Source organism: Orcinus orca, chromosome 9 (genome assembly GCF_937001465.1).
Source record: "Orcinus orca chromosome 9, mOrcOrc1.1, whole genome shotgun sequence".
Classification (NCBI taxonomy): Eukaryota; Metazoa; Chordata; class Mammalia; order Artiodactyla; family Delphinidae; genus Orcinus; species Orcinus orca.
Window position 1 is genome coordinate 89,683,624 of NC_064567.1, and position 18,006 is coordinate 89,701,629.

The 18,006-nt window shown below is 40.0% G+C and overlaps 1 protein-coding gene across 3 annotated transcripts in view; it reads right to left on the reverse strand.

Annotated features, from left to right (window-relative positions):
* Window positions 1-18,006, reverse strand: part of COG5 (component of oligomeric golgi complex 5) — a 282,658-nt gene that overhangs the window by 237,637 nt on the left and 27,015 nt on the right. For all 3 annotated transcript variants that reach the window (XM_033438877.2, XM_012534817.3, XM_033438883.2), the window contains exon 6: window positions 709-829. In XM_033438877.2, coding sequence (XP_033294768.1) covers window positions 709-829 — 121 coding nt within the window. The remainder of the gene's footprint in view (window positions 1-708; window positions 830-18,006) is intronic.

An 18,006-nucleotide genomic window follows, 5' to 3' on the forward strand; every position in this document is an offset into this window, starting at 1 on the left:
TTGAAATGTTGTTGAAGCATGCTTTGTGAAGGATGTTACATTTCCTTAGTCAAAACAGGGAATAAGCATTACACTATGACTATGTAATTGAAATATAGGAAAATTCAAAAAGAACATGTAATGCACATCTTTGATATTCTTTTGGCATAACTACTTTCAAAGCACGTTACTAAGCATTAGGAGACTCTTGATATTTAAGATGGATATAATCTAAGACCTTCTGAACCTAAAAAGGTACAAATTCCACTAAACACATCCACTTCAGAAAAATTACTGGGTACCCAATGAAAAGAAGAAAACCGCAAAGCCTCATTAAAATGCAGGTGTTAGGTAGTTCTTTAAGCACTTGGTAGGTATTCAAAATTTTGCCTGAAAAATTATGAACTGCTTCATCATGGACCTTGCAACCTGTCAGTACTCAAAGCTGTCACTGCTGACACCCTTGAAGGTCAAGAGGCTGCTGTAAATGTTTAAGAAAAGAATGATGAATGAAGAAATGAATTCAACAGATCTTCTAGGCACCATGCCAACATGAGACTTGTCACCTAAAAAACAGCATTTCTCCTGGACATTTCTCCTAGGGAAATGAAAACTTAGGTTCACATAAGACCTGTATACAAATGTTAAAGTAGCTCAATTTATAATCACCAAAAACTTGAAACAACCGAATTTCCTTCAACCAGTGAATCAATAAACAAAAGGACTTACCAAGTTCACTGAGACTCTGAGCAGCTTTTGTTATCTCTCTACTTCCCCCCTGCAGTTGTCCCTGGAGTCTCTTACTGAGATACAAGATGCGAATGATTCTCCGAAGCAAATCACAGGCAACCTGTGCAATGTTAAATAAGTAAAGTCAATCCATGAAGTTTTATTACTATGTGAATCTGTCTCTTCTTTCCAGATGCTAAAAATTCACTCATGTATTTTTTGTTTTCCATCAGTCAGAAATCTAAATAATCACAAGTCTTAAAAAGCAGCATTTTACAATAAGCTCCAATTTATCTCAAAGAGAATTTGGGATTGAGGTGCTACGAAACCTAAGCACTTTTCTCCTCAGTCGTAGACCAGTTTTCTTCTCTAGGCCAGTGGCTCTCAGTCTTGACTTCATATTAAATTCAAGTATGTAGGGGGACTTCCCTGGTGGTCCAGTGGTAAAGAATCCGTCTTTCAATGCAGGGGACGCCAGTTGGATCCCTCGTCGGGGAACTAAATCCCATATACCACGGGGAAACTAAGCCCATGTGCCACAACTAGAGAGAGAAAACCCACACACCACAACTACAGAGAGAAGCCCGAGCACCACAACTAGAGAGAAGCCTGCGCGATGAAACTAAAGACCCCGCATACCACAACTAAGACCCCATGAGGCCAAAAAAATAAAGAAAAAAAAAAAATTTCAAGTGTTTAAGTTCAAAACGTTCCAATGCCCAAGCAAGACAGAGCCCTGACCAATTAAAGCTGAAACAGTATTTCTTTTAATATCCTCATGCAGTCCCTGTGTGTGGCCAAGGTTGACAACCACTGTGCTACGGCTGCTTAGCTTCCTACTACTGTTTCGTATTGTTTCCAGTCCTAGTTTCTTTTTCCTAAGTCCGTAGGGGAACAGACTTAAAAGGCCCAGTTTCACTAGATCTTAAAGAATAAGCATGCCCTTACTGATATTTCCTAATGTTTTTATTAATAACAAATTGTAAAAGATAAAGTTATTAAAACAAACCAAAAAAACCCTATCATTTATATGTCACCTCTATTCCCTTTTTTGTTACCAGATCCAATAGTGGGTCTTAACCTATCCAAAAGACTAAGACATGAAATAAAGATTTGTGTATTTCAAGACACTTTATTACAGAGGCAATCCAGGGCAATTGCCTGGGGAGAATGAAAAGGGAGACTGATGGAGTGATGCATATATAATGACCTTCAGCTTCAGTGGTGATAATAAAGAAAAGAGAGACAGTCTATGCTGCTTCATCACCACCATCTTTGAATGGCCCTGAAGCTGGATGATAAGCAAGAACATCTCCCATGTAAGGAGGAAAATCCTAACTGGTAGCAGTAAGAATTAAAAGCCCGGGCTTCCCTGGTGGCGCAGTGGTTGAGAGTCCGCCTGCCGATGCAGGGGATGCAGGTTCGTGCCCCGGTCCGGGAGGATCCCGCATGCTGCGGAGCGGCTGGGCCCGTGAGCCATGGCTGCTGGGCCTGCGCGTCTGGAGCCTATGCTCCGCAACGGGAGGCCACAGCAGTGAGAGGCCCGCATACCGCAAAAAAAAAAAAAAAAAAAAAACCTATTTAAAAGCCCTAGGAAGACAGGGTCTCTGAGGCTTCAACTATAAACATTTTTTCTGAATGAAGTACACATACACCTCAGAGCCAAACACAGCCACACTCATGCACACACAACATACACAAACATATAATCAAATACACACTTACAAACATATGTATATCAAAGGCAGCCAAGTATTAAACATGTTTACTTTTTACTGACTGCTTTTCTGAGTAACTGTAGTCTGAAGTACTTAAAATAATAAAAGAATGTCAAATAAGAATTTCTCCCTGTAAACTGGAAGATTTAGGCATCTTAATCTTTAATTAAATTTTATTTATTTTCTGAATAGGTAATAGAAGCATATGATTCAAAAGATTAGAAGATAAAAAGTCATCCTCATATTTTTATGTCTCAACTGTGCACTCACCAAAAACAACCACTGTTATCAGTTTCTTGCTTGTCAGAATTATATTTTTAGATGTACCATTTGGAATGTAGAATCCCAAGCAATCACTCCTCTTGGATTCTAAATACATCACGAGGAGAAATAACAGATCTAATCACCAAGAACTGTCCTTCCAGAATTCCCAGTACCTACCCAATAAAGGATATGTCCTCAAACATGAAAGCTTTGAGTTTATTTCTAATGCTTTTCTGTTTAACCATACTTTATCTGTCACCAAGTCTTACTGATTAGTCTTCTGTTGCATAACACAATGGCTATTCTACCTCTATTCCTATAAACATCACCCTAATTCAAATCTTTATCACCTTCACCTTAACACTAGTTAAGTCTCCCGGCTAGCTTTCCAGTCTCTTACTGAAATCCATCTTGCCAGATTTACCTTCTTAGAAACAGTTTTCAGCACTCCACCCCCTTTTTAATAAACCTCAGGGGCTCTCTAGTAACAGATCATGTTAAATCATCTTAGAATAGCATTTAATAAAATCCTCAGTCGGGCTTCCCTGGTGGCACAGTGGATAAGAATCTGCCTGCCAATGCAGCAGACACAGGTTCAATCTCTGGTCTGGGAAGATCCCACATGCTGTGGAGCAACTAAGCCCATGCGCTACAACTACTGAGCCTGCGTGCCATAACTACTGAAGCCCGCACGCTTAGAGCCCACGCACTGCAACGATAAGAAGCCCCACTCGCTGCAACTAAGACCCAATGCAGCCAAAACAAAATAAATTTATACATATAAAAAAAAATCCTCAGTCAACACGTCTTAGATAATCTTTAAGGCAGCAACTCTCACCATTTCCTAATATAGTTGCTTTCACTCCAATCAATTTCCTTTTCTTCCTTATTTTTCATTTCAGACTTTTATTATCAAATATATTATTCAGCACTAAAAAGAAATGATCTATCAAGCCATGAAAAGACACAGAGGAATCTTAAATGCAGTTTACTAAGGGAAAGAGGCAATCTGAAAAGGCTACATACTATGTGATTCCAACTACATCACATTCTGGAAAAGACACAACTATGGAGACAGTAAACAGATCAGCGGTTGCCAGGAGTTGGGGGGATGAAGAGTCAGAGTACAGAGGATGTTTAGGGCACTGGTAATACTCCATATGATACTATAATGATGGATATATATCATTATACATTTTTCAAAACCCACAGAATGTACACCAAGAGTGAACTATGGAGTTTGATAATGATGTGTCAATGTAAGTTCATCCATTGTAACAAATGTGCCACTCTGGTGGCAGATGCTGATTAAGGGGGAGGCTATGCATGTGTGGGGCAAGGAATATATGGGAAATCTATATCTTCGTCTCAATTCTGCAGTGAATCTAAACTGCTCTAAAAAATTAAGTCTTTAAAAATATAGATTTAGATATTACAAATACAGAAAACTACATACAGAAATTATAGCAAGGGCTTCCCTGGTGGCACAGTGGTTAAGAATCCGCCTGCCAATGCAAAGGACACGGGTTAGAGCCCTGGTCTGGGAAGATCCCACATGCCTTGGAGCAACTAAGCCCGTGCGCCACAACTACTGAGCCTGTGCTCTAGAGCCCGTGCTCCACAACAAGAGAAGCCACCGCAAGGAGAAGCCCACGCACCACAATGAAGAGTAGGCCCTGCTCGCCGCAACTAGAGAAACCCACATGCAGCAACGAAAATGCAACGCGCTCAAAAATAAATAAATAAATAAATGTAAAAAAAAAAAGAAATTATAGCTAAATGAACTTGGAACTACCATGCAGATCAGGAAACAAAACCAGGTCTGCCACTACAGAAGCCATCCATGTACCCACTACCAATCACAACACCCTCCAGCCATCCTCCCTACTCCCCCAGCCTAACCAAGAGAAACACCATTCTGGCTTTTGTGGTAATCACTTCCTTACTTTCATTTATGGCTTTATATATACCTAAATGCTGTAGCTTAATTTTGCCCTTTTTATTTTTATTTTTTTAACTTTATTTTTTGCCTTCCTTGGGTCTTCATTGCTGCGTGCAGGCTTTCTCTAGCTGTGGCAAGCAGGGGTTACTCTTCGTTGCAGTGCACAGGCTTCTCATTGTGGTGGCTTTTCTTGCTGCAGAGCGTGGGCTCTACGCGCGCAGGCTTCAGTAGCTGCAGCACATGGGCTTCAGTAGTGGCGGCACATGGGCTTCAGTAGTGGCGGCATGTGGGCTCAGTAGCTGTGGCACACGGGCTCAGTAGTTGTGGCTAGTGGGCTCTACAGCGCAGGCTTAGTAGTTGTGGTACACAGGCTTAGTTGCTCTGTGGCATGTGGGATCTTCCCAGACCAGGGATTGAACCTGTGTCCCCTGCATTGGCAGGCAGATTCTTAACCACTGCACCACCAGGAAAGTCCTAATTTTGCCCTTTTTAAATCTAAATGGGTTCCTTTAGCATCTCTTTTTTTTTCCTTTGCAATCTGTTGAATATACAGGATCATCTATCCTACACAGTTTCCCACAGACTGGTTTTAGTTGATTGCCTTCCCCTAGTTTAACAAGTCCCTCTGTCTTCTACATTCCTTATACCTTGGTAGATGGATGTAGGCAGCTTCATCAGATACAGGTTTAATATTCTGGGCAAATTTATTCATTAGGTAGTAGTGTATTTATAACATATGTACGATTCTCTGTGTTGTTAGCAGCCACTGATAATGTCAAAATCTATTACAGCATAATGAATACAAAATGGTGATACTCTAGTTATGTCATTTTGCCTTTATTTGCTAGCTTATAAAACATCTCTATGAGAACAAACTTTACCTCATCTATATTAGTTTACCCAGTGATACTGTTCATACAGAATAGTAAGAATAAACGCCAGATTCTCTCTACTGGTTTATCAGTTTTCAAAACTGAGGACTGCTTTCCTAATAGCCACCAAAGATGAACAATTGGTTCATTGTTTTGGATATCATTATGAACTCACAGATTTAAACATAATATAAGATGCCAATCCATTGTAGCTCTTATCCTTATAGATGCTCACAATGTCCCATTTTTGGCCAGTCGGAGCTTCTGAGGGTGATCACCTGTACTGATTTGCCTGAGACTGAGAGGTTTCCTGGGACATGGGACTTGCAGTGCTAAAACTGACATAGTTGGTCACCCTAGAGCCTCTCCAAGTTGGCTCCTGAAGCCTTTTATCATGACTCTAGTTAATAGTTATTGATACTTGCCTTCGTATATGGTATAAAAATATTCTAGGATCATTTTGCATATATCATGCCCCAGATCTGGGATCAAAGATCTATCAAAGAATCCCTGATTTCTTTTAGAAGTCAGCAGCATTTGAAGACCACATTCTGGGAACTAGGCTTGCTCAATTCTGAGACTTTTTGGTAGACATAGTTAGGAAATGTCAAAATTAAAATATCACATAAATATTCGTTTGCTTGATTCCACAATACACATAAAACAGTCTCAGATTAACATTATACATACACGTATGTATAAAAATATATACATATAATGTATATACCATTATAAGATAAAATTAAAATATCTCATGAGTTCATATTGATAATTGTACTTAAAAATCAGGAGCACAGGGTGTTTACCTAATCTTCTAACTTACATCTACAAATTATCTCTTCCACACAGAGACTCCTGGCTCCAGAGACATAACAGATAACAGAATTAGAGTATTTAAAATTATTCATTTGCTTTGCTACACAATACAAACAAAACATTACCTGAATGCAAAACCAACACTACAGGGCTTCCCGGGTGGCAGAGGGTTAAGAACCTGCCTGCCAATGTCGGGGACTTGGGTTCAAGGCCTGGTCTTGGAAGATCCCACATGACGCGGAACAACTAAGCCCGTGCGCCACAACTACTGAGCCTGCACTTTAGAGGCCGCAAGCCACAACTATTGAGCCTGCGTGCCACAAGTACTGAGGCCCGAGTGCCTAGAGCCCATGCTCCACAAGAGAGGCCACCACAATGAGAAGCCCATGCACCGCAATGAAGAGCAGCCCCTGCTTGCCACAACTGGAGGAAGCCCGCGCGCAGCAACAAAAACCAAAAACGCAGCCAAAAAAAAACACCAATACTAAAAACACAAATATGACTGCTGAAGACAGTTTAAAAACACTGTTCTGCACATACTCTGCCCACAATGTTCTACAGTTGAATTTTATTTCTTTGTCAAAACATACAGCCAGGGCTTCCCTGGTGGCGCAGTGGTTGAGAGTCCGCCTGCCGATGCAGGGGACACGGGTTCGGGCCCCGGTCCAGGAAGATCCCACATGCTGCGGAGCGGCTGGGCCCGTGAGCCATGGCCGCTGAGCCTGCGTGTCCGGAGCCTGTGCTCCGCAACGGGAGAGGCCACAACAGTGAGAGGCCCGTGTACCGCAAAAAAAAAAAAAAAAAAAAAAACATACAGCCATTACACACTACTTTATCTCTCTCATTTAATCCTAGTTCTAATGCTCATCACTACTTTTTACTTTGCTGTTTCTCTACTCATTTTGATTGTCTCAAGTACATTGTCTATCAGATTCCTAAAGAAAGGGTCATAGGAGCAATAGTCCCTGGATTCTATGAGGATGGCTGTCTCTGTATGTCAAAATCAGTTTGGCTGCTGTATCAATTACCTTTTGCTGCATAAGAAACCAGCCCAAAATGTAGTGATTTTAAATGAATTGTTCTTCCTCACAATTCTGTGAGTCAGGAATTTGGGCAGGGTTCAAGTGTTCCACATGGTATCCCTGGGATTACTCACTCTGCTGCACTCAGCTAACACAAGGCTTCACTCCCATGTCTGGCTGCCTCAGTGCTTCTCTACCTATCATCTACTCACGGCCAGCATGGGCTTCCCCGCAGCATGACAGTCTCACAATGGCTGGACTTCTTACATGGACAGTGGCTTTCCCAGAGCAGAAACAAAAGCTGCTATGCCCCCTAAACGCTAGCCCCCAAGCTAGCCCAGCATCACTTCCACCAGCAGGGGTTCTCTGGTTTTGCTATCTTAATTGCTCTATATGTTTTCCCAGTGTTTAGGAACAATGGCAACTTATGCTGGTGTTGTTATGTTTCTTCTTCCTTCCTTCCTAATATATTCACTTGTTTGGTGGATAATTATACAGCCAGTAAACTAAATCATCATCCCATAGAACAACGTAGATAAAATTATTTGATATCGTAACAACTGAAAACTAAAAAGGACCCTACAAAAGTATACAATGAAAACCACATACGTGTAAAACACAAACATAAAAAAAGAGAAAAGGTTTTATGAACCATTTCTTCCTTCCTCTTTCCAACATTCTCTCAAACTTTCTTACTTATATAGTTTCAGTTAAAAAACTAAATTAAAAACTTCAAATTGAAGAGGGCAGACAGCAGAAGCAAGAAAAACTACAATCCTGCAGCCTATGGAACAATAACCACATTCAAAGAAAGACAGACAAGATGAAAAGGCAGAGGGCTATGTACCAGATGAAGAAACAAGATAAAACCCCAGAAAAACACCTAATGAAGTGTAGATAGGCAACCTTCCAGAGAAAGAATTCAGAATAATGATAGTGAAGATGATCCAGGACCTCGGGAAAAGAATGGAGGCAAGGTCGAGAAGATGCAAGAAATGTTTAACAAAGACCTAGAAGAATTAAAGAACAAACAGACAGAGACGAACAATACAATAAGTGAAATGAAAAATACACTAGAAGGAATCAACAGCAGAATAACTGAGGCAGAAGAACGGATAAGTGACCTGTAAGATAGAATGGTGGAATTAACTGCTACAGAACAGAATAAAGAAAAAAGAATGAAAAGAAATGAAGACAGCCTTAGAGACCTCTGGGACAACATTAAATGCAACAACATTCGCATTATAGGGGACCCAGAAGGAGAAGAGAGAGAGAAAGGACCCGAGAAAATATTTGAAGAGATTATAGTCAAAAACTTCCCAAACATGGGAAAGGAAATAGCCACCCAAGTCCAGGAAACACAGAGTCCCATACAGGAGAAACACGCCAAGACACATATTAATCAAATTGGCAAAAATTAAAGACAAAGAAAAATTATTGAAAGCAGCAAGAGAAAAACGACAAATAACATAAAAGGGAACTCCCATAAGGTTAACAGCTGATTTCTCAGCAGAAACTCTACAAGCCAGAAGGGAGTGGCATGATATACTTAAAGTGATGAAAGGGAAGAAACTCCAACCAAGATTACTCTACCCAGCAAGGATCTCATTCAGATATGATGGAGAAATCAAAAGCTTTACAGACAAGCAAAAGCTAAGAGAATTCAGCACCACCAAACCAGCTCTACAAAAAATGCTAAAGGAACTTTTCTACGTGGGAAACACGAGAAGAAAAGGATCTACAAAAACAAAACCCAAACAATTAAGAAAATGGTAATAGGAACATACATATCGATAATTACCTTAAATGTGAATGGATTAAATGCTCCAACCAAAAGACACAGGCTTGCTGAATGGATACAAAAACAAGACCCATATATATGCTGTCTACAAGAGACCCACTTCAGACCTAGGGAAACATACAGACTGAAAGTGAGGGGAGGGTAAAAGATATTCCTTGCAAATGGAAATCAAAAGAAAGCTGGAATAGCAGTACTCTATGAGATAAAACAGACTTTAAAATAAAGAATGTCACAAGAGACAAGGAAGGACACTACATAATGACCAACGGATCAATCCAAGAAGAAGATATAACAATTATAGATATATATGCACCCAACATACTAGTACCTCAATACATAAGGCAACTGCTAACAGCTATAAAAGAGGAAATCGACAGTAACACAATAATAGTAGGAGAACTTAACACCTCACTTACACCAATGGACAGATCATGCAGACAGAAAATTAATAAGGAAACACAAGCTTTAAATGACACAATAGAACAGATAGATTTAATTGATATTTATAGGACATTCCAAACAAAACAGCAGATTACACTTTCTGCTCAAGTGTGCATGGAACATTCTCTAGGATAGATCACATCATGGGTCACAAATCAAGCCTCAGTAAATTTAAGAAAACTGAAATCATATCAGGCATCTTTTCTAACCACAATGCTATGAGACTAGAAATCAATTACAGGGGAAAAAATGTAAAAAACACAAACACATGAGGCTAAACAATACGTTACTAAATAACCAAGAGGTCACTGAAGAAATCAAAGAGAAAATCAAAAAATACCTAGAGATAAATGACAATGAAAACACAATGATCCAAAACCTATGGGATGCAGCAAAAGCAGTTCTAAGAGGGAAGTTTACAGCTATACAAGCCGACCTCAAGGAACAACAAAAATCTCAAATAAACAATCTAACCTTACACCTAAAGGAACTAGAGAAAGAAGAACAAACAAAACCCAAAGCGAGCTGAAGGAAAGAAATCATAAAGATCAGAGCAGGAATAAATGAAATAGAAACAAAGAAAACAATAGCAAAGATCAATACAACTAAAACCTGGTTCTTTGAGAAGATACACAAAATTGATAAACCATTAGCCAGACTCATCAAGAAAAAGAGAGGACTCAAATCAATAAAATTAGAAATGAAAAAGGATAAGTTAAAACAGACACCACAAAAATACAAAGCATCCTAAGAGACTACTACAAGCAACTCTATGCCAATAAAATGGACAACCTGGAAGAAATGGACAAACTCTTAGGAAGGTATAACCTTCCAAGACTGAACCAGGAAGAAATAGAAAATATGAACAGACCAATCACAAGTAATGAAAATGAAACTGTGATTAAAAATCTTCCAACAAACAAAAGTCCAGGACCAGATGGCTTCACAGGTGAATTCTATCAAACATTTAGAGAAGAGCTAACACCCATCCTTCTCAAACTCTTCCAAAAAATTGCAGAGGAAGGAACACTCCCAAACTCATTCTATGAGGCCACCATCACCCTCATACCAAAACCAGACAAAGATACTACAAAAAAAGAAAATTACACACCAATATCACTGATGAATATAGATGCAAAAATCCTCAACAAAATATTAGCAAACAGAATCCAACAACACATTAAAAGAATCACACACCATGATCAAGTGGATTTATCCCAGGGATGCAAGGATTCTTCAATACATGCAAATCAATCAATGTGATATACCATATTAACAAACTGAAGAAGAAAAACCATATGATCATCTCAATAGATGCAGAAAAAGCTTTTGACAAAATTCAACACTCATTTATGATGAAAACTCTCCAGAAAGTGGGCATAGAGGGAAGCTACCTCAACATAATAAAGGCCATATACAACAAACCCACAGCAAACATCATTCTCAATGGTGAAAAACTGGAAGCATTTCTTCTAAGATCAGGAACAAGACAAGGATGTCCACTCTCACCACTAGTATTCAACACAGTTTTGGAAGTCCGAGCCATGGCAATCAGAGAAGAAAAAGAAATAAAAGGAATCCAAATCCGAAATGAAGAAGTAAAACTGTCACTGTTTGCAGATGACATGATACTATACATGGAGAATCCTAAAGATGCCACCAGAAAACTACTGGAGCTAATCAATGAATCTGGTAAAGTTGCAGGATACAAAATTAATGCACAGAAATCTCGTGCATTCCTATACACTAATGCTGAAAAGTCTGAAAGAGAAATTAAGGAAACACTCCCATTTACCACTGCAACAAAAAGAATAAAATACCTAGGAATAAACCTACAGAGGGAGATAAGAGACCTCAGTGCAGAAAACTATAAGACACTGATGAAATAAGTTAAAGATGATACCAACAGATGGAGAGATACACCATGTTCTTGGATTGGAAGAATCAATATTGTGAAAATCACTATACTATCCAAAGCAATCTACAGATTCAATGCAATCCCTATCAACCTATCAATGGCATTTTTTACAGGACTAGAGCAAAAAAAAACCTTAAAATTTGTATGGAGACACAAAAGACCCCGAATAGCCAAAGCAGTCTTGAGGGAAAAAAGTAGAGCTGGAGGAATCAGACTCCCTGACTTCAGACTACACTACAAAGCTACAGTCATCAAGACAATATGGTACTGGCACAAAAACAGAAATATAGATCAATGGAACAAGATAGAAAGCCCAGAGATAAACCCACGCACCTATGGTCAACTAGTCTATGACAAAGGAGGCAAGGATATACAATGGAGAAAAGACAGTCTCTTCAATAAGTGGTGCTGGGAAAACTGGACAGCTACATATAAAAGAATGAAATTAGAACATTCCATAACACCATACACAAAAATAAACTCAAAACAGATTAAAGACCTAAATGTAAGGCCAGACACTATAAAACTTTTAGAGGAAAACATAGGAAGGACACTCTTTGACATAAATCACAGCAAGATCTTTTTTGATCCACCTCCTAGAGTAATGGAAATAAAAACAAAAATAAACAAATGGGACCTAATGAAACTTAAAAGCTTTTGCCCAGCAAAGGAAACCATAAACAAGATGAAAAAACAACCCTCAGAATGGGAGAAAATATTTCCAAACAAATTAACAGAGAAAGGATTAATCTCCAAAATATATAAACATCTCATGCAGCTCAATATTAAAAAAACAAACAACCCAATCCAAAAATGGGCAGAAGAGTTTATTTAGACATTTCTCCAACGAAGACATACAGATGGCCAAGAAGCACATGAAAAGCTGCTCAACATCACTAATTATCAGAGAAATGCAAATCAAAACTACAATGAGGTATCACCTCACACCAGTCAGAATCGGCATCACCAGAAAATCTACAAACAACAAATGCTGGAGAGGGTGTGGAAAAAAGGGAACCCTCTTGCACTGTTGGTGGGAATGTAAATTGACACAGCCACTATGGAGAACAGTATGGAGGTTCCCTAAAAAACTAAAAACAGGCCTTCTCTGGTGGCACAGTGGTTGAGAGTCCGCCTGCCGATGCAGGGGACACGGGTTCGTGCCCCGGTCCGGGAAGATCCCACATGCTGCGGAGCGGCTGGGCCCGTGAGCCATGGCCACTGAGCTTACGCGTCCGGAGCCTGTGCTCCGCAACGGGAGAGGCCACAACAGTGAGAGGCCCACGTACCGCAAAAAAAAAAAACTAAAAAACTAAAAACAGAACTACCATACGACCCAGCAATCCCACTACTGGGCATATACCCAGAGAAAACCATAATTCAAAAAGACACATGCACCCCAATGTTCACCGCAGCACTATTTACAATAGCCAGGTCATGGAAGCAACCTAAATGCCCATCAACAGATGAATGGATAAAGAAGACGTGGTACATATATACAATGGGATATTACTCAGCCATAAAAAGGAATGAAATTCGGTCATTTGTTGAGATGTGGATGGATCTAGACACTGTCATACAGAGTGAAGTAAGTCAGAAAGATAAAAACAAAACAAATATCATATATTAATGCATATATGTGGAACCTAGAAAATGGTACAGATGAACTGGTTTGCAGGGCATAAGTTGAGACACAGATGTAGAGAACAAACGTATGGACACCAAGGGGGAAAAGTGGCAGGGGGTGGGGTGGTGGTGTGATGTATTGGAAGATTGGGATTGACATGTATACACCGATGTGTATAAAATGGATAACTAATAAGGACCTGCTGCTGTATAATAAATAAAATAAAATTCAAAAAAAACACTTCAAATTGAAAAGTTAATACGTGTGTGACTTAAAAAATTAAAAAGTGAAATGATAAAAAATGCAAAAAATTCAAGATAAAAAAACTTATATGTACATATGTGAATTATACCTCAATAAAGCTGTTATATTTTTGAAAACATGATTAGAAGTGTTAAAAACTTATAAGATTTGAAAGTTTAAAAACTCATTTTCTTATATAATGTTGAAGTTAAAAAAATTTAAATATTCTATGTAAGGGATAATAAGCTCTTAAAAATTTCTTTCTGAAAAACTCTGAGGCAGTTCATAAGCAAACAATGTTACTAAAAAGAGCTAAGATAGAGATGATTCTTGGGGTGATAATTAAATTCAACTCCTGTATTCATGTATATAGATGAAGTCAGAAGCTTCTGCTCAAAGAAAGAAAAGGCTTTCTGCAAAGAGAGTGAAATGGGGATAAAAAGCAAAAGAAATTAAATGTAGAAGTACTTTCTTCTAATTGAGGGTACAATCATAGGGATTTTACGTTCAAGGCAAAAACAACTTCATAGCTATTTCTTTCTTGCTTTCTTATACAACATGCATTTAAATGAGGATCTCAAAGAATAAAAAGATTAAACAGAAACATTAAAGTTTCCCCAAAGTTTAAAATGGAAATGTCTAGTCAAAGTGAACAGAATAAAAATGGTTAAAACATAAATAAACTTCCAAAGAGCCCTTAGACTTCAAAGCAGTTTGAATGGCAACAAATTTCTAAGATGAACTTCCTTCCTAAAGGTAAGACTGCATATGAGTCAATTCAGGAAAAAATTAAATACTGGAAATAAAGATATCAAACTGTACCTCGACATTTTTCTTTTTCTTTTCTCTCCCTTCCTTTATAATAATTTGACCAAAGTTATTCAACCTAGTTGCCCCTATACAGTAGTGTAATATTTTTTACAATAAGAGTATAGAAAATTAGGGCTAATATTAGGGATAAAATTAATAATATTTAACAACAATAATACATATTTATTATCCAGTCCAAACTTTCACTGTAAAAAGATACTAAACCACCATGACCGCAACAATAAAAATGGTAATTATGTAAAGTGAAATATGTGTTACTAACCTCACTGTGGTAATCATTTCACAGTATATACATGTACCAAATTATCACATTATACAACTTAAATGTACACGTAATATGTCAATTATATCTCAAAGCCAGAAAAAAAGATAACTAAAGTTTGTTCATGACCATGCAGCTAGAGGGATGAAGACTGAAGTCAGGTCTCATAACTCCTAGTCCAGTGCTTTCATCTGTGCTTCATCAACCTAGATTTGATTTTAATTTTTCTACCTACAAGCAAGTTTCTGAAAAACAGAAACTGTATCTTCTACTTTTTTATGAATCAAAAGCACAGAATACTAAATTTAGAGAAAGAAATTCTGTTTTATCTTAACACTGCTGCATAATGGCTATATGAACTTCAGCAAGTAACTCTTAGAACCTCAGTTTACTCACGCATAAACGTGATGAGATATGTAACTTCTAAACATAATTATTGAATTACAATTCTTGAAATTTTCCATACATTTTAAAGTCCCAAATACACATGAAAAAAAAATTTTATCCTGAATACACACCTAGCTAGGTGGTAAAAATAAATAACGTTAAAACTTACTGTCAAAAGATTGTAGTAAACAAAGGCGAAAAAAAGAAATGCATGATTCTGACATGTTTAAGATATGGAGTTGAACGCAAAGAAGTGAACTTAAATTAAATGTTTAATTTAACAAATTAAATTTTAATTTATTGCTTAAAATTAAGCAATAATCTATAATCAAAACATTGTGTGAAGCACATGAATACTAATACTCCTGAACAGTTCTGTAACAGTCCTATGTCTTCATATACAAAAATATTTTAAAGTTTACTAAACTAAAAGTTAATTTCCATGTATGTCCAAAAGACCAAAATGTTTATAAAATTTCATTTTATTAGAGAGAAGTCTGTAAAGAAGATATAAGCAGCATGATCACTTTTCTTAGTTAATACCATCCTTACATATTAGTGTATTCTTTCGTAAGAAAAACAATGCCAGGGGCTTCCCTGGTGATGCAGTGGTTGAGAATCTGCCTGCCAATGAAGGGGACACGGGTTCGAGCCCTTGTCCGGGAAGATCCCACATGCCGCGGAGCAACTGGGCCCATGAGCCACAACTACTGAGCCTGCGCGTCTGGAGCTTGTGCTCTGCAACGAGAGGCCACGACAGTGAGAGGCCCGCGCACCGCGATGAAGAGTGGCCCCTGCTTGCCGCAACTTGAGAAAGCCCTCGCACAGAAACGAAGACCCAACACAGCCAAAAATAAATTAATTAATTTAAAAAATAATAATAATAAAAATAAATAAAAGTCAAAATACTGGGGGGGACGAGGGGAAGATGGCGGAAGAGTAAGACACGGAGATCACCTTCCTCCCCACAGATACACCAGAAATACATCTACACGTTGAACAACTCCTACAGAACACCTACTAAACGCTGGCATAAGACCTCAGACATCCCAAAAAGCAAGAAAGTCCCCACGTACCTGGGTAGGGCAAAAGAAAAAAGAATAAACAAAGACCAAAGGATAGGGACGGTACCTGCACCAGTGGGAGGGAGCTGTTAAGGAGGAAAGGTTTCCACACACCAGGAAGCCCCTTCGCGGGCAGAGACTGTGGGAGACAGACGGGGAAAGCTTCGGAGCCGCAGAGGAGAGCACAGCAACAGGGGTGCGGAGTGCAAAGCGGAGAGATTCCTGCACAGAGGATCGGTGCTTGTCTGCTCACCCGCCGGGGCAGGCGGGGCTGGGAGCTGAGGCTCGGGCTTCAGTCGGAGCGCCGGGAGAGGACTGGGGTTGGCGGCGTGAACACAGCCTGCAGTGGACTAGTGCACCACGGCTAGCGGGGAGGGTGTCCGGGGAAAAGTCTGGACGTCCCAAAGAGGCAAGAAACTTTTTCTTCCCTCTTTGTTTCCTGGTGCTCGAGGAGAGGGGATTAAGAGCGCTGCTTAAAGGAGCTCCAGAAACGGGCGCAAGCCGGGGCTAAAGGCGCAGACCCTGGAGACGGGCATGAGACGCTAAGGCTGCTGCTGCCGCCACCAAGAAGCCTGTGTGCAAGCACAGGTCACTATCCACACCCATCTTCCGGGGAGCCTGTGCAGCCCACCACTGCCAGGGTCCCGGGATCCAGGGACAACTTCCCCGGGAGAACGCACGGTGCGCCTCAGGCTGGTGCAACGTCACGCCGGCCTCTGCTATCGCAGGCTCGCCCCACACTCCGTACCCCTCCCTCCCCCCGGCCTGAGTGAGCCAGAGTGCCCTAAGCAGCTGCTCCTTTAACCCCGTCCTATCTGAGCGAAGAACAGAGGCCCTCCAGCGACCTCCATGCAGAGGTGGGGCCAAATCCAAAGCTGAGCCCCTGGAGCTGTGAGAACAAAGAAGAGAAAGGGAAATCTCTCCCAGCTGCCTCAGAAGCAGCGGATTAAAGCTCCACAAACGTGCTTCCCTGGTGGCGCAGTGGTTGAGAGTTCACCTGCCGATGCAGGGGACACGGGTTCATGCCCCAGTCCAGGAAGATCTCACATGCCGCGGATCAGTTAGGCCCGTGACCTGTGGCCGCTGAGCCTGCGCATCTGGAGCCTGTGCTCCGCAATGGGAGAGGCCACAACAGTGAGAGGCCCGTGTACCGCAAAAAAAAAAAAAAAAAAAACTTCCACAATCAATTTAATGTACCCTGCATCTGTGAAATACATGAATAGACAACGAACTATCCCAAATTGAGGAGGTAGACTTTGAGAGCAAGAGTTATGATTTTCCCTTTTCCTTTTAGTGAGTGTGTATGTATGTATGCTTCTGTGTGAGATTTTGTCTGTATAGCTTTGCTTCCACCATTTGTCCTAGGGTTCTACCTGTCCGTTTTCTTTTTTTTTCTTTAAAAACAATTTTTTTTCTTAATTATTTTTTATTTTAATAACTTTATTTTACTTATCTTACTTTATTTTATCTTCTTTCGTTCCTTCCTTCCCTCCTTCCTTCCTTCCTCCCTCCCTCCCTGCTTGCTTCCTTCCTTAATTCCTTCCTTCCTTCCTTCCTTTCTTCTTTCTTTCTTTCAACGTTTTCTCCCTTTTATTCTGAGCCGTGTGGATGAAAGGCTCTTGATGCTGCAGCCAGGAGTCAGTGCTGTGCCTCTGAGGTGGGAGAGCCAACTTCAGGACACTGGTACACAAGAGACCTCCCAGCTCCACATAATATCCAACAGTGAAAATCTCCCAGAGATCTCCATCTCAATACCAGCAACCAGCTTCACTCAACGACCAGCAAGCTACAGTGCTGGACATCCTATGCCAAACAACTAGCAAGACAGGAACACAAACCCACACATTAGCAGAGAGGCTGCCTAAAATCATAATAAGTCCACAGACACCCCAAAAGACACAACCAGACGTGGACCTGCCCACCAGAAAGACAAGATCCAGCCTCATCCACCAGAACACAGGCACTAGCCCCCTCCACCAGGAAGCCTAAACAACCCACTGAACCAACTTTAGCCACTGGGGACAGACACCAAAAACAACGGGAACTACGAACTTGCAGCCAGCAAAAAGGAGACCCCAAACACAGTAAGA